Source organism: Mixophyes fleayi, chromosome 2, assembly GCF_038048845.1.
Source record: "Mixophyes fleayi isolate aMixFle1 chromosome 2, aMixFle1.hap1, whole genome shotgun sequence".
Classification (NCBI taxonomy): Eukaryota; Metazoa; Chordata; class Amphibia; order Anura; family Limnodynastidae; genus Mixophyes; species Mixophyes fleayi.
In genome coordinates, this window is record NC_134403.1 from 272,766,940 (window position 1) to 272,792,744 (window position 25,805).

General features: G+C 37.9%; 2 protein-coding genes across 2 annotated transcripts; both read left to right on the top strand.

The window, feature by feature from the left end:
- The first annotated feature begins 6,217 nt into the window (after window positions 1-6,217).
- LOC142139939 (olfactory receptor class A-like protein 1) lies at window positions 6,218-19,662 on the top strand. The gene is made up of 3 exons (XM_075197804.1): window positions 6,218-7,102; window positions 18,872-19,018; window positions 19,621-19,662. The coding sequence occupies exons 1-3, from the start codon at window positions 6,218-6,220 to the stop codon at window positions 19,660-19,662; spliced, it is 1,074 nt and encodes a 357-aa protein (XP_075053905.1).
- A 4,857-nt stretch (window positions 19,663-24,519) lies between these two features.
- On the top strand, window positions 24,520-25,470 carry LOC142139940 (olfactory receptor class A-like protein 1). The gene has a single exon (XM_075197806.1). It carries the CDS (start codon window positions 24,520-24,522, stop codon window positions 25,468-25,470), a length of 951 nt encoding a protein of 316 aa, XP_075053907.1.
- The last annotated feature ends 335 nt before the right edge of the window (window positions 25,471-25,805 follow it).

Sequence of the window (25,805 nt, forward strand, 5' to 3'; positions counted from 1 at the left end):
AATGGAGGAGACCAACTTGCAGTTGGAATGGCCGGGTGGCCTGAGAGATAGAACTATTGGCCACTCTGTTACCATCCACCGCTGTCAGAACCAATGGTTGCAATAATGGTTCCAGGGGGAGATGAAGGTTAGCTGCTAAGGATGCAGAAATAAAGTTTCCAGCTGCCCCTGAATCCACGAAGGCCCGAAGGGAGACCGGACCCTGGGAAGCATGGATGATGATGGGCATCAAAAAGTCCGTCTTGTCTGGGGAATAAGGGGAAGATGTACTAAGTCCTAGACCGGCTTTCCCGGTACGACTAGGATCTGGCGTTTTTCCGGTCTCTTGGTACTCTGAGATAGAATGTGAGAGGGGTCAGCGCAGTAGAGGCATAGATGTTTTTTAAACCTTCGTTCCCACTCCTCCACAGTTAGACGAGAATGCCCGATCTGCATGGGCTCCTCAGGTAGAATTGATGGGTTCTGAAAAGTGGAGACCAAACGTGGACTAGCCCGGCGAGATTGTTTTCGTTCCTGATTACGCTCCAAATACCGGATATCGACCTTGATGAATAAGGAGATCAGATCATCTAGGGTAGCTGGTAAATCTCTGGAGACCAACTCGTCCTTGATCCGATCTGTCAACCCCTGCCAGAAGGTAGCTATAAGGGCCTCATTATTCCAGTTCAGTTCAGAGGCGAGAGTTCTGAACTGAATCGCGTACTGACCCACGGGAAGGCTTCCCTGACGTAGCTTCAAAATGTTGGAGGCTGTAGAGGCAACTCGACCAGACTCATCGAACACTTTTATGAAGCTTTGTATAAAGGAGGATGGATTTTGTAACAGGGGGTCATCATGCTCCCATATAGGAGAGGCCCAGGGAAGCGCTTGATCCGTGAGTAACGAAATAATATATGCCACCTTGGCTCATTCTGAAAAAAAAATTCCTGGTGATAGCTCGAATTGGATAGCACATTGGTTGAGAAACCCTCTGCACTTTCTCGGATCACCACCAAATTTTTCGGGAGGTGGGATGCGAATCCCTTCAGTAGGATTAGGTGCAGCTGAAGCAGGAGAGCCGACACCAGGAAGTGCGGGAGCAACAGATACTCCGGGAGGAGTCAGGGTTCTCTGGAGGGTATCCATGCATGTAGCTGGTCAGACATTGCAGGAGCTGAGTCTGGTTAACCTCTTGTTGATCAACTCGGCGAGTCAGGTGCTGCAGGAGGTCAATAGCAGAGAGATCACAGGTGCCTTCGGCATTTGACATGGCCAGAGTATACTGTCAGAATCTTTAGGTGGAATTGATGATACCTGCCAGCAGTTGGCGCTACTAAGTACTGAGGCGCGGAGTCTAACACGCCCCTGGTTTTCACCAGAAACCCCCGGAAGCAGGTATGGACTTCGCTGCAAGGGACGTGCAGGTCGAGGCCCTCAGTATCAGTCAGCTGGCGAGGTAACAATTGAAGCAGCGGTGATAGCCCACCAGGAGGCAGGATGGAAGAGTAGTCAGCAAGCCGGGTCAAAACCAGAGGAATGGATATAGCCAAATCAGAAGCAGGAGAATGGCCAGGAAGCCAGGTCAATATCAAATATCACTCTAAGCCAGAATCAGGAACCAAAGGAGAAGTCAGGAACAAGCTGGGGTCAGAATCCAAATAACAGCAACACAGGAACAAACGCTGGAGCAAGGCTGAAGACCAAATACTCTGGCACTAGACATGTGTCAGAGGCTGTCTTATATACCCTAAGGTGCCTACTGATAGGGATAGGGTGATTTTGACAGTAAGACATGCTGGCTGCAGACAGGTGAGCAGAAATAGCGTCCCACTGCTAGGCAACAGGACGTGGTTGCTTGGAAGGTGCAGGCGTCTGTCTCCTGCACCAAGTGTCAGTGCGGAGACTGCGGCTGACAGTTGCGAAGAGATCATTAGAACCTAGGGCCTGATTCATCAAAGACACGCATTCGATTCACAACGTACATTTGTTCAAAAACGCATGAAAATCAGCCCTGTGTACTCCTAAATTCTGCAAGGAAACGATCTGAAGATACGTGTGCTGATGAGTTTGGGTGTAGGCCTGCTGTGCTCTACTACACAAGACACTGCAGGATACGTCCAATACCTAGGTGGATTATAAATTCACAAAACAATGCACAGAAAAAAATAATAAATGAATGTCACCTGTTAATAATATAGACATTACTGATAAAACAGTAAAAAAGTGTGGGGGAATTATAATTTTGTTCCCCATGAAATACATTTATTAGGATGTTCTTAATCTCTAATAAACATAAAATACATCTGCAGTTGCTCCTGATTTCAAACACATGTTATAGCATGCACACTAAACTGTAATCACTACTAATCAGGACTTAGACTAGCCCTGTAGCTGGAGCAAGAAATACGGCACAAAAACAAGTAACTTTGAGGAGCCCGGAGGTTGATTTGGAAGTGACTGCGTGCATTCGAGTTTGGCACACTCTTAGTGTACATTGACTATAGCAAAACACCCCTTGCCTGCCCTGTTCACTCCCTGAAATCGTAGACTGTAGTAAGTGCCCTTCTGCATTCGAAGACAGGGCTGCGTTTACTGAGTATGTGCAGAGTGGATTTGAGGGCAATATGCATAAAATCGGTAAATACCTGGATTGACGAATCAAGCCCACAGACTGAAAATGGCTGCTTTTATCTCTTTTTCACAATTTTTGATGAAAACCAGATCTAAAACCAAAACCATAGCACATGATGATTTTTGTATGAAACCAAAACCAAAGCATAAAGATGGTTTTAGAACCAAAACCAAAACATGGGAGTGTGCGCACATCTCTAATTCTTGATATGCTATGCTGCTCAGTACACATATGTAAAAATATTGAAAGTAAATACAAGCACATGCCAAATAAATCCATATCCCTATATTACATAACCATGCTGACTAAAATTCCTGATGCTGCATGACTCATTCTTCTCATATGACTGTTCACTACCAAAATATTTTCTCCCCAGAACAAAAAAACTATATTCACACATTTTAAAAATTACAGAGAACGCGGTCACTGACATCCTTGGTCAGTGGAAATGGTTGAACCTGGAAGAAATGGAAGTCTTCTGGTTGGAAGCAATAAGGTAAGATCACAGAATTTCTTGAATTAAGTATCCCCCAAATAACAGCAACTCAAACAGAAAGTGTCTGCACAGGGCACTCACCTTGAGTGTTTCCTGTTATTTCAGAGGTGATATCGTGAATCCAGTTTTGGTTGGACTGGCAATAAGAGTAGAAGATTTGTCTTGAGCAGTGAATTCCCATATCAGCATTATGAGGAAACAGGGAATCCCATCCCCCATCCATCATGCACCTAAATTCTCCAATGCCAGATGCCCCTATCTTTTCCCCTATGTTTTACATCTTAAGAGAAAAAATAAAATTATATACTATCAAAAATGATCCCCACTCCTCATTAATTTGCATTGGTGCCTAGATGGACTTTGTTGAAATTGTGCAAAACTACTAATATAAATATCAAGTCAATTTGTCTGCCTAAAAATCAGAAAAAAACAGGAATGCCTTCAAAATAAGTGCAATCTTCAAACCTACCAGAATATTTAAATATGCTGTCACTATTGTGCCCATTCACAACAGTGAGGGATGCCATCCAATTAGGTTCTTCCCATCATCTCACAAAATATTTTCTCACTCCATAATGGACACTATTTTAATAAGCAAATCCATGCATCTGTCACATAGGAGCATGGATTGCAAATACAATTTCATGTCCCATGTGGGATTCTTGCTTTGTACTACCAGTTAAAAAAAAGAAATATGGCAGAGTCGCGTGAACAACTACTGAATTATTTGTAGAGTAAACAGAGCAGTTGTGACATACATGGGAATGGTGAAATAGGGTAAAATAGAAAACTTCATTGTCCTCGCCAATATACAGGGTGATTCAAAAGTCGCAGTACACCCTTTTATTTCAAAAACTCTACAGGAATTGGGCCGATTGGCCGATTTCAAGATGGCGCCATGTTTGGTACATACCGTAAAAGATAGACCATGTCACCCATACCTTACTGGAGTATTCAGGTTTCCCAATTTCCTGTAGATTTTTTTGAAATAAAAGGGTGTACTGTGACTTTTGAATCACCCTGTATAATTTTTTCCTGTTTAGCTCCAATTGCTGTAATAAATATCACAATGAATCATTTATTTCCTCAGCAAAAGTGGGATAACTAGTGCTGCAAACCATTTGCTATATGTTGCTATACCACCCATGCATGATGCACAGATAGTAACGAACATGACGTGATTAATAATAAAGGCATCAGTGACTATTCAGATTCTAATAATTGTTTCTAATTAGTTAGTCCCAAGTGATGTAACCTCTGGGACAAAAAGTATTATAAATACAAGAGCATCTGAAAATTGCTTGAATAATTCAACGTTAAATGCAAAGGTAAATTAAAGGTAAGTTAACCCACCAACCAACCAACACAGAAAATGGTCATTTTGCATAAGTGATGTATTAAGTGTAGATATCCAATATATAAAACTGTACCATGGTCTCTCTCTTTCTCTCTCTGACACAGGTATTTTATTTTCATTTTCATTTTCAGAAATTGTAATCTTAGACTCTATCTATGTATAGTATATTTATCATTAAATTGTTTCTAACAGTGTAAACAACAAAATGTGTAGTTGTGATATATAGGTTAGTTGATAGGTCCTTTACACACTGGCTTCTCTTTTAGTTTATTTTTCTTTGTCTTTACTGAATGTTCCAGCTGCATATGTATCATAGGTAGATTCACGTGGATAGTATGGGCTATTTTTTCAAAGATGCTTACAAATTGATTGTGACGAACCAGGTCAAACTCATTTGAGCTTAAAATGACTATTTTAAATGCCACAGCAAACCACAAGTTTCAGAATTCAAACTTTGAACATAATGGGCCTGATCCATTAAGGAAAGAAAAGCAAAAAAATTAGTAACTTTGGATCTTAGCAAAACCATGTTGTATTGGAGGGGAAGGCCAATTTAAAATGTGAGGACAGATTTATCATTGGGATGGGACATGTCCTAGATCAACTTTTAATGTCAGTGTAAAAATAAAGCTATCAAGTATTTGTGTCCTACATAAAAAAACAGCCAATAGTTTCCTTTTGTGCAAAATAATAAACTCATTTGCACCCCTTGCATTGCAACATGGTTTTGCCAGGGTTCAAAGTTACTAATTTTCTTGCTTTACTTTCTTTAATGATTTAGCCCAATAGTTTTTGCTGTTCAAATAAAAAAAAATGTAAATATATTTCTTATATACAAATATTATTTACATAGTATCAAAAATAAAACAAATATTTTAAAATATTAATTGTAATGCGAATGGCAAATGTGTACAGCAACCTGGAAGGTGATTGGTGGATCTGAACATTTAACCTTAAACTGCGCACAGCAAATGTGATCTGCAATTTTCTATCTGCAAAATCAGGGTCTATTGAAGAGTAGTAAGATTAAACTGCCAGTTAAAAAGGTTCAGATTTTGGCCTTGGGCTGATGTTATTTCAATGTAAAGATTATGATTAAGGCTAAAATCTTAAACTGGAATTTAATATGACAATTCAATTTGAACAAGAGGGTGCTGCTCTTAAAATAAAAATAATCTGAGACAGAAACTTTGTTAAGGCCTCTTTTATCCATTCTGATTTACTAGATAGTTTAATGGATGGGCCTCCTCTACAGGTCATGATAAAAAGTTGACAATTGTTTTTGTATCTAGTAAATTGGTGGATTTAGTGGTCCTTTACATGTGAAAATATTATATTGAGGCATGGAGATATAAAAAAACTAGAGTAGTACCAGGCTTAAATGGGTAGTAAAACACATACTCACACACTATGACATCATCAACACTGCAACACTAAATTACACAATGTATAACTTAGCTTACTGCCACATAGGTAGTTTTGTGCATTATCTGCCAGCAAAGTGCAGCATATGAAACTTTCATAATGACATATAAACTGAAGGGACAGTTTATATGTCTGTCTGTGACAGGTATAGTGAAAAAATGTTGCTTCAATAACCTTGTGCATACTCACCACTGTAAAGTCCAATGGTATAAGTTAGTGGCAGGAAGGTGTTGAACTACTCTGAAAGATTGTTAAAATGTCATAATAATGTATATTTATTGTTCTCTGTGATTACTCAATCAGGGCTAGTGCCTCTATTCGCAGAAACATGGAGACTCGTCTTCTGATCAAAGCTCTGGGCTTTATTCTTTTGATGGTTTTTGGAATTCCTGGAAATGTCTTCATTCTGTTAAAATTTACCTACATCAAAATAATTGAGAAGAAACTCCTACCAACTAACATCATTTTGATGGTTCTAGCCTTGTCAAATATTCTTGTGGTCTTCTCCCGTGTCATACCGCAAGCTCTAGATGCTATTGGTGTTAAAGACTTACTAGATGATACAGAATGCAAAATGGTCCTTTTTACCTTCAGAGTAAGCAGGGCTATGTCCATTTGTGTTACTAGTTTCCTTAGCTGCTACCAGTGTGTTCTTGTTGCTCCCAGCCACAGTTATTGGAATTGCTTCAAAGAAAAGTTATCTAAAAATGTCGCACTCATCCTGATCCTGCTCTTGGCCATGAATGTATCTTTGTATCCATCCACTATTTTGTATGGAAAGGCTAAATCAAATGATACCTCGCCTTATTCACTGCATTTGGTTTTTTGTGACGCCGATTTTTTTACATATGTTTCTTTTTTGTTAAATGGACTAGTTTCTGTCATCCGGGAGATCATATTTGTGGGACTAATGGCTCTGTCAAGCAGCTATATGGTGTATATTTTATATCAACATGGCAAAAATATTAAAATTATACGTAGTTCTGATCGGGGTCAAACTAGATCAGCAGAATACAGGGCCTCTAGAGCAGTTAATTTATTAGTGGCGCTATATGTTGCGTTATATGGCATGGATAATTCTATGTGGATCTACACTTTGTCACTCTCCAATGTGAACCCAGAAACTATTGACACTAGGATATTTCTTGCGACCTCCTATTCTGCTTTGAGCCCCATTGTTATTATAGCCACAAACCCAAAACTACATCAGGTGGTACAAAGGTCATGGAAAAAAAAACTGACTGTGCTGCAAAAAGAAGGCATACAAAATATGGGTTTTGTAAGCTGTATAAGTCAAAACTCAAAAAATTATATGGTTACTTAGGAAAAGGTTAAATAATAATAAGGGATCTTTTCCCATTTTAAATTTCACTGATATTAATAGTTGTGTTGCCTTATGTTGGAAATACAACATTTTAACTTGGTTATCAGAAATGGTTAATGGTGCTTACAAATCTTACAATACTCTGACAGTTCTCTGGCAGTCTCCTAATGTCTTTTATAGTGAAGGAGTAAAAAACAGGGACAATAAAAGCCTAGCTGTACTTTTATATTCACTTCATAACAATTGATTGCATTTTTCTTCAATTAACAAATGAAAGTAACTATAATAAATACTTTATTTACACCAGATTTCATCAGAAAAGAACAATGATTTGGAAAACATCATATTATATCAACATCTAAATTTACAAAATTAGTAAGGTATCATTTTAAAGTTAAATGTGAGTAAACTGACAAATGTGACACCAAACTCCAAATTTGAACCAATGTAGCTAAAATGTGTTAATGATTTATCAATAAAAATACCTCTAAATGTATGCACATTTTTTTTCATCACCCTCTGTCGCCACCATAACATTTTTACATTTGCAGTAATTAAATAAAAAAATAGGTCCATGGTATGTTTAGGACCTTTCTTCTGCAGGTTCACCCTACTAAGCCAAATGTGTCAACTATCACCATGGAATATTTGTCAGAGCTTGTACTCATTCTTTATTATACTTACAATATGCACAACAACAAAAGGAAACTACTATTTAATATGCTGAGATCATGCATTCAGTGAAACCTACAGAGGAGGAGACAGAAGACAGATGGTCAAAGACATGTTGGATACTCACTGGATGTCATTTTAATTTCCTATGGGTTAGAACAGTACAACAGTTACAGTACAGTACAGTACAACAGTATCAACTATGACTTTGCTCCTCTTTACATAAGCTATGTTTATGTCATCTATACCAGGGTTTCCCAAACCCAGTCCTCAGGGATCCCCAACAGTGAGGATTTTCTGGATCACATCTGACATAATTAGGATTACCTGTGGATCTGTTACAATGTGTCAGTCAGTAATGAATACACCTGTGCTCCAGCAAGGAGATATGGAAAACCTGCACTGTTGGGGAGCCCTGAGGACAGGGTTTGGGAAACCCTGACTATACTATATAAGAGATGATACAAGTAAAAAACAGCAGTGTTAAAACAGCAGTGTTACTTTTGTCATTTGTCATTTATTTATCTAATAGGAAAATGTACCAGGCTCAAGATGCACAATGGAAATAACTTTAATTGTTGGTATAGGGGTGGTCGCCACCAAATTTTTATACGTCTGAAACCCTTCTTATTCGTATTTTTATTATGTTAGTGGCAAGTCGTTTTATAACTTAGCTTGGCTTTCTTCCAGAATCTTAAGAGCTTGTATTTATCATTTAATTTTACAACATTCCGGTTGTCAAGATTATACTTCAAAGACTGCCCTAATTCACTTACTACTACTATTAAAGATGGATCCCAGAGCTCCAGGTACAGCAGCTGGAAGTAGCAAACTGAGCTCAGACTGAATAATATCCACAGTATGGCTGAACATACTACTCACTATTCTATATCCTAGATTAGGGAGATCAACACTGTGAAAATTAATCTATTTCCCTGACTCCTCTGCCTTTTTCAATCACTGCCAGTAAGAGATCCCTTGAACTTTTTTCAAAGAAATTATGTATATCTACTGTCATTTGAGCTGGGAGGAGACCCAGGGGTATATTTACTAAACTGCGGGTTTGAAAAAGTGGAGATGTTGCCTATAGCAACCAGTCAGGTTTTAGCTTTCATTTATTTAGTGCATTCTACGAAATGACAGCTAGAATCTGACAAGTTGCTATAGGCAACATCTCCACTTTTTCAAACCCGCAGTTTAGTAAATATATCCCACAGAGTTAAAATGTAAACTTTATATCAAAGAGCAACTAAGGGCAGATTCTGTGTTCCTGGCTTACAAAACTATTTTAATGACTCTCATTTAGCTTTCCTATTTTTAGACCCCTATGTAAAAACACCAGTGGACATGTTTTAATTCTTCCTCTGTTTTTCTATAAACTATTGCTATTTGCTATGCATTTTAGAATAGTCTTGTGTCTTAAACTTAACATTTTCCCTTTTTAATAATTGAATATGTAATAAAATATGATAATGTATTATCATGTGCCTAATTTATCATTTATGTTATAGATTTAATATATTTAGCTATTTATTGTCTTTACACATATTTATTTAGTTAGTTAACAATGCTTTTCTGTTTTCTTTGGTCATATTCATATATAATGTTGAATTCTGCTTTGCACCGCTGATCCAAAAATCTCTTAATAAAAAAAAATCAGTAAATTGTTTATGCAGTAACTACACAAATTATACATTATTGGGTTTTTTTCAGGAGACTTTGAATTTTCAGAAAATACCATTAATTTGCTTATGCCTCCTGACAAAGAAAATCTACCAAAAATGTCCAGTAGAAATGTTTTTTATTAAAATTGCATAAAGTGAAATAAAAGCAAATGTGTGTTATTTTGTAAACATCACTAAGAAATGTTTTGTATTTCTTTGGTATCAATCCACCTTTCCAAAAGAGCAAGAATCTGGATTGTACACATAGGTATTTACTATAAAATCAGCACTTGAAAATAATTGTGACGCTGGTGCAGCTGTGCAACTGTGCATTCACCAGGATAGGAGAATATCTACATCTCACAGAAAGCGCCACTGCTGCTTGGGGGACGTGAGAGGAGGCGTTAAGCCAGTCCAGTGCCTGCACAAAGGGAGAGAAAAAGGCACCAAAACAGGCAGTGGAGTCAGAGTCTGTAAGGAGAGATCTGAGAGAGAAGTGTGTGAAGTCAGTGAAGCTGAGAAAGGAAGTCATTGAGTTTGTGAGAGAAAACAGCTGAAGCAGAGAGAGACAGCAACAAAGCAGTGAGAGAGACATTGTAAAGATAGGAAGAACAGGAGTCTGAAGCTGCCATATGGGACAGAGTGGAAAACAGCAGCCATTTAAGGAGAGTTCAAACATATACTTTGCAAGGACAGTAGAGATTAGGTAGAAAGGGTGGTTAGGTTTGAGAGACTGAGTATGACCTACTTCAAGTGATATAGATATTTACTGAGGTAACAAGTTCTACTGCTTTCATAAATTGACTACAAGAAATATAACTGCTGAACAAAGAGTAGTGAGTTTGCTACTCACCATTGTATGAATATAATTCAGGTTATGACAGGCAGCCATTTTGAAATTACAGAGAAATTTGTGCTAGAAATCTATAGCAAGTGCCGGCATGCTGTATCTATGCAATTTATAGCAGTGTGCATGGGGACTCGTCAGAAATATCCTTTGTGTGTTTTCATGTAAGTCTGCATTTAATCTTTGTTGCTCTTCTACTAATCGGAATTTTTTTGTCTATATAGTCGTTGTTGGTCACACTGTTGTCGGAAAAACAAATACCACCGCTTTATCTATAGGTATGTGGGCAGCACGGTGGCTCAGTGGTTAGCACTCCTGCCTCACAGCGCTGAGGTCATGAGTTCAATTCCCATCCATGACCTTATTTAAGTGGAGTTTCTATGTTCTCCCTGTGTCTACGTGGGTTTCCTCCGGGTGCTCCAGTTTCCTCCCACACTCCAAAAACATACTAAGAGGTTAATTGGCTGCTGTCAAAATTGACCCTAGTCTGTCTCTCTCTGTCTGTATGTGTGTGTGTACATTAGGAAATTAGACTGTAAGCTCCAATGGAGCAGGGACTGATGTGAATGAGTTCTCTGTACAGCGCTGCGGAATCAGTGGCGCTATATAAATAAATGGTGATGATGATGATGATGATGATACTAATTGATAGGTAAATGTAGTACTGAAAGGGAAATCGGAGGTGCTATGAAAACGTAGCTTTCTTATATTTGTTAAGATGTTCATTTAAGGAGGTACCAGCTCTACAATGTGCTTTACAAAGGCTTGTACATTGTGGAGCTGGAGCTTTCTTAAATGAACACCTTGACCATGACCATGAAAGTGACGTCATGAAAGTTCGCTGCCTTAGGACGAAATGCATCAGAAAAGTTTACGGCAGGCTGGGACATCCTTTTGATTAATCCACAAAGTGACAATAATCACGTGACCGCTATTCAGGAAACCACTCTAACTAAATATACGACATTCAAGAAAATAAACATGGGATCACTGAGAGGATGTATAGCGGTTTAAGACATCTAATTTAACAGAAACCTGTCCACTTACTTTGAAAGAAATCCTCTGTGATAATCTACTAGTCCCATTTATTATAGAGAACCCGTCATGAACAGAGACGGGTAATTATACGACAAAATTATTCACCTATAATGACAGCTGAAAATTAGCGCAATCTCTGCTTTCTGGTTTAGGAGTACAAACCTATGGACGCTATCTGCAGGCTTATAAGCAATTGCTAATTGGAGGTGTTATGCACGTTTTGTTGCTATCCAATAGCAATTGTCGAATCTCGATTTGTGTTTCCAAAGCACAAAGTAATTTAATATCCAAAAGTAGCAGAATAATAACGCGAAATAAAACAATTATGGCTGTTATTTATCGCAGGCGCTCTGAATCCAATGAACAGTCATTCAGGTCTGAAGGCTGTGGTCAAAGAAGACTGGTCACTAAGCCCAGAGCCCCTGCTTATATGCAGTCAGTGAATACAGTAAAACAATGCAGATGATATGGCTTGCTTCTATTGGTTCAGGCTTCAGGAAGATCCAGTGTACTGCAGGTCATAGGTCAGTTCAAACCAAAATATCCAAAGGTGGGGGTCATCTCTTCAGTGGATGTGCTCAGACTTTCCTGCCAAGAATCCAGTTTCAGCTAGTCTATTTGCATTTTACAGTCTATCTCACTTTTATTCCCTAACATTGCTAACTAGAGTATGCAATGTGTGATTTTTTTGGCGAATGAACCGGACAACTGCTTATGAAAAGTGGATTAAATGATACTAAACATGACATAGTTCCTGCAACCTGAATCTTTGATTTCACTAATATGCATATAACTTATAATACTAAACATAAATACTGCTATATTTTGACATAAATAACTATGTGTTGCAACTTCAATTAATGTGTGCTAGTTACAAATGTGTGTGTTCTTGTGAATGTGAGTAAAAGTGTAAAATCTGTTATTGCCAAGTGTTGCGGCTGGATACGCCCTTATACGCCGTAGTGTGCTCTATGCATAATTTCAGACAAAGACAACCAAATCTGCTCAATATTAATTGAAATGATTTTATCCAATTTGATGACTTCGACATTGGTTTAGCCCTTTACCACAGATTGCAGGTGCTGTACATACTATTCATGGCTATATATGTTTATTATTGGGACTACAGTTATGTCATTGGATCTTCAGATGTTTTAATCATGCAACTAGGAATGAAATGATCTCCCTTTCCTGCAGCTGCTTTATCAACTCTTGCATGTATTTTTATGTTTTTATATGCTATTTCTCTGGGATATGTTTAATTTATACACTGATCAGCCACACAAATAAAACCACTGACAAGTGAAGTTAATTACATTGATTATCTCATTTCAATGGCACCTGTCACGGGGTCAGATATATTAGGCAGCAAGTGTATAGTTAGTCCTTGAAGATAATGTTTCATGGTTGATGCGAGGCAGTTTCTTAATAACAAATGCAAAATACTTATTTCAGCATAGCACAGCAAAAACATAATTAACAAATAACATAAATGTGCTTGCAATAAAAAAGTAAAAACAAAACATTAAGGATAAGTCACAAAAAGAGTATAAAACCACAGTGCAAATTTACTTTAATGAGGTCAAGCAGCTATGTTGATTCTTTAAGAATTAATATAGCCTTCTTAAATTATTTTGTGTGATCATTGTCTTTTGCTTCATGCATATCTAATTAAACTTTTACTGTTTTCTTCTAAAGTACTACTCCTTTGACTGATACTCTGCAATCCAAATTCCCTAACTGGACATAGGCAATGTACAGCAAGGGTGTATCAACGCAGATGGGGCCAATTGAAGTCATGGTTTTTTCTAAGTACACTTGTTTCAGCCTTACCACTTGCACCAGCTACAGGGCAGGTGTAAGTGCCGACTGATAGTGTTGACTGACATGGTATCATCCTTGTTGGGAAAAGTACACATAAGCATGCCACTAACTAGCACAAAACATGTGTATGCAAGTATGTACAGTACGCATTAAGAACATCTTGATTTATGTATTTAATGTAAAAAAAGTTATAGAAACCATCTATATATTTTTTGAACCATCCATATTTTTTATTAAAGATTATACTGTTTAGAGTTGTTATTTCATTTTATAATATACTTTTTCTTGTATGCTTTCTTATATTGCACATATGCTTGTGCGTATACTGCACTCTGTTCTGTCTGTTAACATATGGCAAGTACCATTGCAGGTGTTGTAACAATAGAATTCCATAGTATTGTATTCAAAACAGTTGTTTTTTTCATGTCATGGCTCAAAAAGGTAATGTGAGCTATCTAAAAAGAAGAAATGTAATGAGGTATTAGTATAATTTGATATATGCAAGGTAGATTGCTCTTTTCTTATGTAATGCAACTAAAAAAAATAAAATTCAACAGGTGTACTTAATTCTAGACCAGAGATAATTCACCCTCTCCATTAGCAAATCAATTTCATGTTTGTTATATATTGATTAAACCAGCTAGAGTAACTTAGCAAGTAGAAAGTAATTTACCTTCTCCAGATCCATTGTGAAATGTTACATAGATACCCAAAGAAATAGGTTGGGTACCTTAATGCGATGCTGAGAACCCCGACACCACATACCTCGACATAATCACACCGATAGTGTGCTCCTCGACACACTCTTCACACCGACTGCTTACAGTACACACTACAAACGATTCCGATGAATGAATAATATGATGTCCCCGTAGAATTACGTCATGCTCATGGGCGAATGTATTAATGTTTTTCACTTAAAAGGCTATTTTTAATTCTAAATAGTAAAGTATGAATAAGTTTATAATACAGGTAATATATAAAAATACTATACTTGCTTATAACAAATTGACCATGATCTCTTCTTTCTTTCTCTATTTTCTGTCTTTTCTCTCTGTCTTCTCTCTCCTAAGACCTCAAGTTCAGCTTTTAAAGATATGTAAGGAGCATAGAGTCTATTACGGGAAAATTGTGGCAGGTGAGGTACAGCAGTAGATAGGAACAATTTGTTGGTGGGGCCAGCGTCAGCATCGGGTGACTAGCAGTGAATAGGGAGGGGGAGTTTATCTGTTGGGTTGTCTGGTAGCAGGAAGGAGGAATGTGACAGATGGTGTATCTGGCAGCAGGGGGTGGGAGAGTGGAATCTAATGTATCTGGCAACAGGAAGGGGTAGTGTGCCAGTTGGGGTATCTCACAACAGGATGGGTTTGCCTAGCAGCATGGCAGCAGGGAGGGGTAGTGTGGCATTACTGCTGTCTGGCTGCCGGAAGGGAGAGAGTGACAAATAGGGTGTCTAGAAGAAGGAGGCAGTAGATGGATAGATGGCGTTTCTGGCAGCAGTGAGGGAGAAGACTGGCAGTGAGAGTGTCTGACAGCAGGGAGTATGGCAGATGGGATGAATGGAAGCACAGATGGAGGTTTTGGTAAATATGATTCCTGGAAGCAGGAAAGGGAAGTGTGGCAGATGTGTGTCTAGCAGCAGGGGAGGAATGCAGTTGCTGTGTAGAAGAGAGCGTGAGTGGGACAGTTGGAGTGCAAGGAAGCAGGGAGGGGGGAGTGTGGTAGATGGGGTGTCTGGCAGCAGGGAGTGGGGAGTGTGGTCAAAGGGATGTCTAGCAGCAGGAGTAGGAGTGTGGCAGATGGTGTTTATAGCAGCATGGCAGCAGTGAGGTATAGTGTGGTATTTGTGATGTCTGGCAGCAGAAATGGAGAGAGTGGCAGAATGGGTGTCTGGCATGCTATATTGGTATGTATTGTCAGCAATAAAGATTCTCCGATACGATTGCTGTGGTTCCAAAGGTTTTATTAGCAAAGAATTTCAAGGCAAAGTTTGGTATACATACACTTGCGCTCATTGGCACCAACTCAAGCTTTAATCTGAACGCTCTGGTTTCCAAAGCCAGAGGTGAACATTTTATACACAGTACAGTTGTAAAAAGCGGTGATATCACAAAAATACATAGTTGTAGTATTAAGGTCTTCGTTCATAGGTCGAATGGTCTTGACCTCCCAAGAACTCAACGTGGCATTGGTGGTTTTCTCTGGTCATTGTTTTTTGAGATTGCCAGATGTCTTTCTCCAGTTTCTAGTTGCTAGACCTGTATACATTTTTTATGATCATTGTGAACTGACTATTTGGTGACTGAAAAAGTGATATTATTTATAACTAGTGTTCGCAAAGTGTGAGTGCTAGAGAAATGACACTGGAAACATTCTCATACAATTATGAACAGATTGATACCAAACTCGATTTAATTTGTAAGTTGTAAACATTATTTAGCCTCTTTACCACTTTCATCATCATCATCATCAACAATTATTTATATAGCGCCAGCAAATGCCGTAGCGCTTTACAATTGGGAACAAACATTAATAAGACAATACTGGGCAATACATACAGACAGAGAGGTAAGAGAACCCTGCTCGCAAGATTACAATCTATAGGACAATGGGAGTTAGAAACACAAGGGCATGTGCTACATCATATTGCACAATGGACCAGCTAGAATGCAAAGGTAAAAGTATTGAGTGGGCTGTGTGTGTTGCAATGTTGGTCAGAGGGTTGTTGTCTTGTGTTAGCTGTGTAGAGGATGGTAATAGGGTAATCTAGGGAAATTAAGATGGCGGTTGAGGAATATCATAACCTTGTCTGAAGAGGTGGGTTTTTAGTGAACGCTTGAAGGTTTGAAGACTACAGGAAAGTCTTATTGTGCGTGGGAGGAAATTCCACAAAGCCCGGAAAAAATCCTGCAACCGAGAATGGGAGGATGTGATGAGAGTGGAGGAGAAACGTAGATCTTGTACAGAACGGAGGTGTCGAGTTGGGAGATATTTCGAGACAAGTGAGGTAATGTATGTCAGTGCAATTTTATTGATGGCCTTGTATGTTAGTAGAAGAATTTTATATTGGATTCGTTGAAATACAGGCAGATAATGTAGAGACTGACAGAGTGGCTCAGCAGAGGAATAACGGTTTGTAAGGAAAATCAATCTAGCCGCTGTGTGCAAAATAGATTGTAGGGGTTCAAGTCTGACTTTGGGAAGACCAGTAAGGAGGGAATTGCAATAGTCGATGCGGGAGATGATGAGTGCATGAATTAATGTTTTTGTGGTGTCTTGTGTCAGATATGTGCATATTCTGGAAATGTTCTTTAGGTGTATGTAACATGATTTAGATACCACTTTATATTTTATATGAAACAATAGACACACATTACATTTATTTACATGTTGTTATGATAATAATTAGGTTGTGTATTCATTGCAACTGATTTTAGAGTACAGAAATTATTAATCACCCCCTTTGTCCAATTATTTAACTGTAACAGGCAGAAGGAGGAAGTAAACAGATGGGTAGTAATTCTGACAGCAGTGAGGGGAAAGACTGGTAGTGAAGGTGTCTGGCAGCAAGGAATGTGGCAGATGGGGTGTAGGGAAGCAGGGAGGGGGGTTGTGGCAGATATGATTCCTGGAAGTAAGGAGGAGGAGTGGGGCAGATAGTATGTCTTGCAGCAGGTAGGAATAATGTGATTGGTGTGTAATAGAGAGAGTGGGCATGACATATGCAGTGCCTTGGAAGAAGGGAAGGAGGATTGTGGCAGTAGGGAGTGGGGAGTATGGTAGATCAGGTGTCTGGCAGCAGGGAACGGGGAATGTGATGGAGTAAGCTTCCTGGAAGCATGGAGGGGAGATTTTGGTAGATGTGGTGTCTGGCAGCAAGGTGGGAGTGAATGTGACAGAGGAGGTGCTGAAGCAGATAAGGGGCCTATTATGTACATCTTGATTCACAAATTCTTCCTCTCTCATACACACACACACACACACACACACACACACACACACATACTTGTTTTTATTGCAGCTAGAGGACCCATGTTTGGAACATGGAGTATAGAGACAACCCTTTCCCAATTCCCTGTTGACAGAACAATCATAGGGGTATTTGTAGTAGTGGTTTGTCACCAGAGTAACCACATGAGATTTGCACTTTGACTTTGCATAAAGTCCTGACACGGACTGCAAGATGGGGAAATTTTCTTTTATTTTGATTGTCTGAGGACATCCACATTCCCGCATACATAAATGAATAAATAATAACAACAGTAAGGAAAGTTTTTTGTATCCTGGCTGTCTGAGGACATCTGTATGCCCGCTTACATCGACACTTAACCTTGGAGGCTGCAGTCCTGTTCAAACACTTTGCATCATTTCAACAAGTTTGATGCCTCTTTAAAGCTGTTATATGGCTCTTTATATAGAATTTCACCCCTGACCAGTTCCGATCCTTGAGTATGGATGGTTCAGACATGAGGCACACAACACAGTCTCGCTTTCCGGATACCCGGCAAGTCTGTATAAACCTCATCAGGTGCTTCTCCACAGCCTGAACCTCCTTTCTGTCCCAGGATTTCCTCCGCACTTCTTTGCAACCTGAAAGGAAGTAGAGTTGTCCATTATGGCTCCGCAAAATACAGAGAAGGCAAAGCCCTTCTGCATAGCAGAACTGTGTGCTACACCTACCTGTGGAAGCCATGGCTGGGCACTGGTCCCGTGTTGCCAGGTCCATACACCGCCTCTATTCGGACGTGGCACTAACCTAATTTTTATGGTCAAACCTCTTCTAAAAATAACTCTAGGATTACTACATACTGAGGACATAAGCACTTTACTATAGTCTAGAATTGAAATTTTGTTTTTTATAATCCATTTACTCTGACTAGAGTATGAGTTAAATTGACTCACAAAAAAACATTTTTTGACATCCATTGAGCTACCACCTAAATCTTTACTGACTCTATCCTTATTTTCGAGTAGCTTTTGTCTACTCATCAATTTTGTGTCAGAAAATGCCTTATCCAAAAGACACTGCGAATAACCTTGGTCTTTAAATGAATCCAAGAGTGTCTTGACTTGTTGAAAAAATCCAGTTCTAAGCTGCAGTTCCTTCACAACCTCAGCAAGTGACCTTTTGGGATGTTCTTCCATTTTTCAAGGTGACAACTCCTAAAGTAACGTATTACTGTCCAATTCTTTTTGGTATGTTTTACTTACAATATTACCTAGCTCAATCGATAAGGCAATATCCAGGAAATTGATATGGTGCCTACTTGAATTACTAGTAAATTTTAAACCCAAATTATTAGTGTTCAAATGGTTAACAAGGTGTATAGAAGAATCCACATCCCTGTGCCAAGCTAAAAGTAAATCATCTACATATCTCCCATAAAGCACTAAGTATGGCTCATAGCCACCATCCCAGATATACATTTGCTCAAACAACCCCATATAAAGGTTTGCAAAGCTTAGGACGAGCCAAGTGCCCATGGCTGTTCCATGAATCTTTAAATTAAATTGGTGAGTCCAAAACAAACCCATGTCATGTCACATTTAGATTATCATCTTTATCAAGAAAATGCTTTATTGCACTTAAATTCTTTTCATGTGGTGTATTAGTGTATTGCCTGTGAGACGAACGGTGGCAAGGACATGGCAGCTGACCTGGTGACGGCTGACGATGCCGGGGTCCTGTGTGTCTGGAAGTCTAGAGAAGATTTCAAACTGGTGACAAAGATATCGGCATATGGCATAACCTGCTCCTCGGTGAAACTGTGGGATGGGATGATTGCTGCTTCAACATCACATTTTAAAAATAGAAAGTCTTCCTGCCATTTAAGGATGAAATGAAATTCAAAAAATCTGTGGTATCCATAATATACATCTCAGTGACATGTTGTGGGTTTGTAAAATGTAATCTATAAACAACGAAAGATTTGAAGTAAGTGACCCTACACCAGAAACAATAGGCCTCTCAGGTGGTGATAACAGTGATTTATATATCTTAGGTAAGTAATAAAATGTGGGGATCACTGGGTGCTCAGCAAACAGAAAACCCATCTCCTCCATGGATATTGCCCCATCGATGAGTGCAACCTGTAGAATAGATTTAAATTCCACAAAGAATAAGCCAGTTGGATTAGTTTTTTAATTTTCTATAAAAAAAAATCATTATTGAGCTGTCTTAAGGATTCCTGGATATAATCCTCAGTATTCAACACTATCAGGTAACCACCCTTGTCTGCTGGTTTAACTTAACCTTCAACCTCTTTTTAACAGCTAATGTACAGGTTCCTGTGGTGTGTACCATTGTCACCTTTTTTTCAACTGCTCTTTCTCTCCTTAAACTCTTCTTTCTCATATTTAAGTCCAAAATAAAGGCACACCGCGTGGATGAAGCATTCAAATAGTCAAGATCAGTAATAAAACAACAACTGTGGTCAAACACAGCTTATTACCAGACTTAATCCACCATCTTCTTAGAATGTAGGGGCCACCTCTCCTTTTGCATCATTCCATTTTACACTTTTCGCAGTGCACTTACTTTTTACTATACTGTATTTACCTACATTGTCTCGCTGGTGTCTTGATAATGAAACTAAATTAAATGTACACATATGCAGATACTTACACAAACTGTGGTACAGTTGCACTTAAACAATCCTCAGCTATAATAAGAAAAATGTTTCCTAACCAGCTCCAAGAAAGGATTCTAAGCCACTAAGGGGTCTATGCATCATAAGATGTGGTACAGCTAAATATACATTGCTGCACATCGCAGTGATGCATATTTAGGTACCGCTAAGATGCACCATGCCGGGGCTACGCTAGAAGCCCTGGCAAAGTGACCCCTCTCCTGCGATCTTTTTATCCTGCTTACCGTTAGCATAGCCAGTGTGCAGGACTTTTCTTTGGCACCAACAGTTGCCCCCATTGGTGTACTTTGATTGGCTGGTGGTAAAGGGGAGTCCCAGAAAAAGCTTTGATAAAATTACAAAACAGATGCTGGTATATATCCTTTTTTTACAGATCATCCATAATCTATCAAAATCACTACAATTTGCTTAATTTGAAAAAAAAAAATACTGTTTGGCAGATTAGAGAATTTGGATAATGAATTCACAATTTTTGGCAATTTATAGCAATTTTGATGATTCCCTCTAGAGGGGGAATTACAGGCTCCTGTAAATGCATCCACTCACCTCTTGCATACTTCTAGGGCTAAATAAAGTTGGTATTTGATTTAAATAACATTTGTTTTTTACTGTCGCTTGTGTTTGGCAATTACAACAAATGCTTGAGAAGGGTTGTTTATATTATTTATACCATATATCATTTTATTGCAAAATAAATAAGTAAATTGTTTCCCAATAAATTTCACACTTGTTTGGTAAAGTGCATATTTTATAAGTGGTAAAATATATGCAAACTTTCTGGAACTGTACTGGAAACATTAAAAAGTCTGAGCACAAGTAGTTAAAACAAGATTCCAAATGTTTTAATTATTAAAAACAAAACTGCTTGTTATAAATATCATTACATGTTTTAATGAGTCCCAAGTGGTATTACAACAGAGACATATTGAGATATATATATATACAAGTATAACTATTCTATTGCTACTTAGCATACGGCTGCCTATAAGATAACACATCAGTTTTGCCATGGTAAGTTCAGCCTTCAGTTGTATAAGTTTATCATGTTTCATGTTTGTTCACATGGGCTTGAATGAAGGATTAAAGGATTATTTTGCATGTAGAGATGAGTGAACTTATAAGTGAAATTTTTGCTAAAATTTCAAGTGAATTGAATTTTTGTGTTGAACCAATTTGTAGAAGTTAGAAGTTCCAGCAATACGACCTGCAAGTTGTACTACTGCTGCATCATTGTATGGAATGGAATTCCACAGTGTATCTGTAAATTATGTATTTCAAAGCTGGAAAGACAACATTGTCAATTAATTCTGTGATATGGTTCAGGTAAAAGTAAGGATTCTGGACCTATCAGAATCCATAGGTGAAATTCCACGTGGAAGGCTAAAGGTCAAATTCTGCTAGAGAAATGTGCAAAATTCTGCAGCCAAATATGGAATGAAGCAACAATTCCACAATACTAAAACTGATCAAAAGAAACAAAATAGATTAATACATGAAATACATACACATTATAGGAAAGGCGAAATAATGTGGTCTGAAATAAAAATGTACATTTTGGAAGTATATATGAATTGTTCAATAGTTATTTAATAGCACTATTGTATAGCACGTACACTATATGCACTATATGCAATTGACATGCTGTATTTTTTAGAGCTTAAAAAGTACTAGTATTTGACGTTGGAGCTACTTGTAGCTGCCACCACACCATGTGAACGTCCAATGAGATAGAGAAAAGTGTGTTTCTTACATTGTAATTCAGACTCTGCTCCATAATATAATATATAAAAGTCCCCAGCTTTTTTGCCCACTTGCTAGTACAGATATGATACTGACCCTCACAGAATAGCTTTGGTATATAAACACTTGGATATTAAAATCAAGACATAATTTGTTTTGTTTGTGAGCATTAATTACAGTCAAATACAGCACCCTGTTTTTTGGCCAGTTATTGCCCCTAAAACAATAACCTTTACATTTATCAAAGTATTTTAAAATCAAGAAATACTTTTGTGGACTCCTAATTAGTTTACTAAATTCTACATTTTATACTAATATACTAGTATTTCTACCAGTAGTCACCGATTGTCTACTCTTCATTCTTTCATACCCACTTCCACACAATTCCAGCAGAATGTGATCTGTAATAAATTGTAAAGATTTCTGCAGTAAAATCACAACTAGTTCATTACACATTGAGTGCCTTTTTCGCCCTGTCCAACCTTCTTCAACCCACTTTATCAGCACACAATTCCAGCAATACATGTCCCCACATGTTATCAATTCTAGAATGACAGTTAAGAACAGGAGGGCAGGTTATGTATAAAAGATCTCAATCAAAAACACGCATAAATTAGCCTTTGCCTCGCTTTCAGATATGAATTTAGCAATTTAGTGTCATGGTTTGGTTTGTCTCACTGTCCCAAACTTTGGATTTGTCGGATTTCTCCAAAAGCAAATCACTCACCTCTAGCGACGACCCTCTTTATGGGTAATATTATTCATTGACACCTATTATTTTTGTTTTATTTATACTTATCATGTGTTCCATTTTGTATGGGTTCCATTGTTTATCTTAAATTCACATAGCCTTATTAGGAGTTATATAGTTTATTGATACCTATTATCCCTTTAATATAGTTTCTATGGCTTTAAGTAAACGAAATGTATGTAAATAATGTATAATAGAGTAATAATAGAGTAATGTATGTAAACATTACTCTATTAAAAATTGTAAGAAATAGTGAAAAAGAAAACCAATGCATGAGTCGCCATGTCCCACTAAGTTACTGTGCAACAATAAACAATAAAGGTCTATAATCAATTGTGTCCATGATTCTCAGTATATACAATAATACATACAGCAATACCAAATGTGTCTCAAAAGGAAGCTTTTTTGAAAACATGTTTACAAGAAAATGTACCGATCTCACAAGAACCAGGTAAGGAAAGGTAATATATGATCGGGAGTTTCCGGACAACCAATCTTCCAAAGGAACATGCAGGCCTTGGGGGCAGGGGGGCCGGTGCCATAGTGGGCTACCTTTGGCTGGGTCACAAGACTACCTGCATTTTTCTTTCTGTTTAAAATGTTTCTTATAAGCTGCTGAGTTGAGTCTTGCCTCCCGATCTAAAATTTGTCAGCCTTCCCCTTTCAGCAGTCACTGTTTCTCAGAGATATTCCAGCACAGATTGGTGAACTTATTTTACTTTAAATTGGCTGCTAATATATTGCTGTGCCATTTCTAGTCAAGACACTAAGCTGGTTATAAGAACTGTCTATTTAATTGAGAGTATCTTAATTGTTAGCGCTGTACATGCTAAAAATCATGTACACAATTTGTCAAGCACTGTTTCTGCCATGGATTCTTTCCATATACTTATTAAAAATAGAAAAGATGGAACTAGTGCTATTTAGATATGTGACAGGATTGAATACACGTTGCCAAAATCTAGCTGTGCTATACTTATTTATAATGTCATGTTCGTGGATGGTGCAAATGCAGCATAATCTAGCTCATTGTCATCATTTAGACAAGCACCATAGCAAAGTTTAGTCTTGAAGATTAATGTTCCAATTGTCATTCTTAAATACATCTCCTTTAACTCACCCCACTCCTGTTACTTAAGCACATTGGTTTAGGTGTAATGACGCACTGAAATTTGGGAGTCTCAAGACATTCCGGAAGAGTAGGCAAGTATGAGTAAACTATGATCTGATATAGTGGTATTTATATTATATTATATTATTATTATGATCCTTTATTTGTTAGGCGCCACAAGAGTTCCGCAGCGCCGTACATTGCACAAACAGTAGACTATACAGGGTAAAACATTACTGAACAGTAAACAAAAAAACCAAAACTTCAGAAGCTCCAGGCAGGCTAATGCAGTAAAGACAGAGCAGAAGACCCGATATGGACACGGGAGGGAAGAGGGCCCTGCTCACATGAGCCTACATCCTAAGGGAGGGTGAACAAAACTCAGGTACAAAGGGAGCCAGTTGACATATATGGCAGAGAAAAGTGCCAGGAGGCGGGAGGGGAGAACAGGTTAGATGTAAGGTTGGTAGGCTTTGAGGAACAGGTGGGTTATATTACAGTTATAATTTATTACTGTTGAAGTGACAATGCCAAAGTATACCTAATATCCTGACTTACCATTTATAACAAAAGTAGAAATTTTACACAAGTTGTAACGTTGGATTTTTATGAGGGACAATACACTTATGAAGTTATTATCATATTTTGAACAAAGAGTAATAAGAAACTTTTTTGATTCGAGTATTTAAACTTGTTATTTGGAAACACCTGACCTATAATTTTTCAAGTGTGTATTTTTTTTGATGGCACAACTATTTCAATTCCAGATGTACATTTATTTACGATTTGAAACTTTAATTATCCATTTAATTGGTGCAAATTAAATGTTTGTTTTTCTAGGATAAGATGATGACTTTGTGTTGTCATGGTAGCTTTGTTTCCAATTAACAAAAGTTGAAATGTAAATCGTATGTTAATTTTCTTAACCTTTATCATTGTTATTTTTGGCAAACAACATGTTTTATTTCTATTAACAGACAGTAAATCCCAGTACCTGGGAGAAAATACTATGGAATTTCACCATCTTATCAAATCTGTTGGATTCTTTCTTTTGTTGGTGTTTGGGATTCCTGGAAATATATTCATTCTGCTGAAATTTGCATACATTAAGATATTAGAGAAGAAGCTCTTACCAACGAACACCATTTTGATGACTCTCTCACTAACCAATGTTTTTGTGTTGCTCTCTCGTGTGGTTCCACAGGCTCTGAACTCCATTGGTCTCGAAGACTTATTGAATGACAGACAATGTAAATTTATTATTTATATATACCGAGTAAGCAGGGCCATGTCCATCTGTATAACCAGTTTGCTTAGCTGTCACCAGTGCATTCTTATTGCTCCAGTCACTACAAAGTGGAAATACCTCAAACAAATAGTGACCCCAAATGTATCAGTCATAATGGTAATTCTTCTAGGAATGAATATGTCTCTTTACCCTTCAAGCATTTTGTATGCACGAGCCAGGTCCAATGATACCCTCTCACCATACACACTGCGCATAGTGTACTGTGATGTGGACTTTCTGGGCCATATGTCATATATTATGAATGGATTAGTATCTGTAGTCCGGGAAGTCATATCTGTGGGGTTAATGACAATATCCAGCACTTATATTGTATTTGTGCTCAACAATCATGCAAGAGCTATGAAAGGCATGCGCAGCTCAGAAAAAGTTCAAAGCAAGACAGTTGAGTACAAGGCTTGCAGAGCGGTAATTATGCTAGTTGTGATGTATGTTCTGTTGTTTGGCATGGACAACTCTATGTGGATATACACCCTAACTATGACAAATGTGAATCCTGATGTGAGTAATACTCGACTATTCCTTGCTTCCTGCTATGCTGCTCTGAGCCCCTTTCTTGTCTTTGCTACCAATCCTAAACTACAGCAAGGGTTCAAATATCCATGCAGAAAAAAAGCACACAAAATGAGAATTGTCATTTGCTCAGAACTTTGAACTGTGTTGCTGCATCAATTCCTTTGTCCTAAATGAGCATCAAATAACCGGTCACATTTAACCTAATTTGTAATTAATAATAATTTGATAAGATTTGACACACCAGTGCTCTTCCATTGGTGCAGAAGATAAATTACCCAAATGGATCTGTAGAAATGTGCATTCTATATGAAATAATAATAAAATAGTAAGTGATAAAACAGTACATTCATTCCAGAATATATATTTTATTCATAGATATGTTATAGTTAGTGTTGATGCATTTTATTTATAGTTAAACATAGTCCTATTTAAGGCACACTGTCATAAAGATTTTGCTTTATACTTCTAAATGT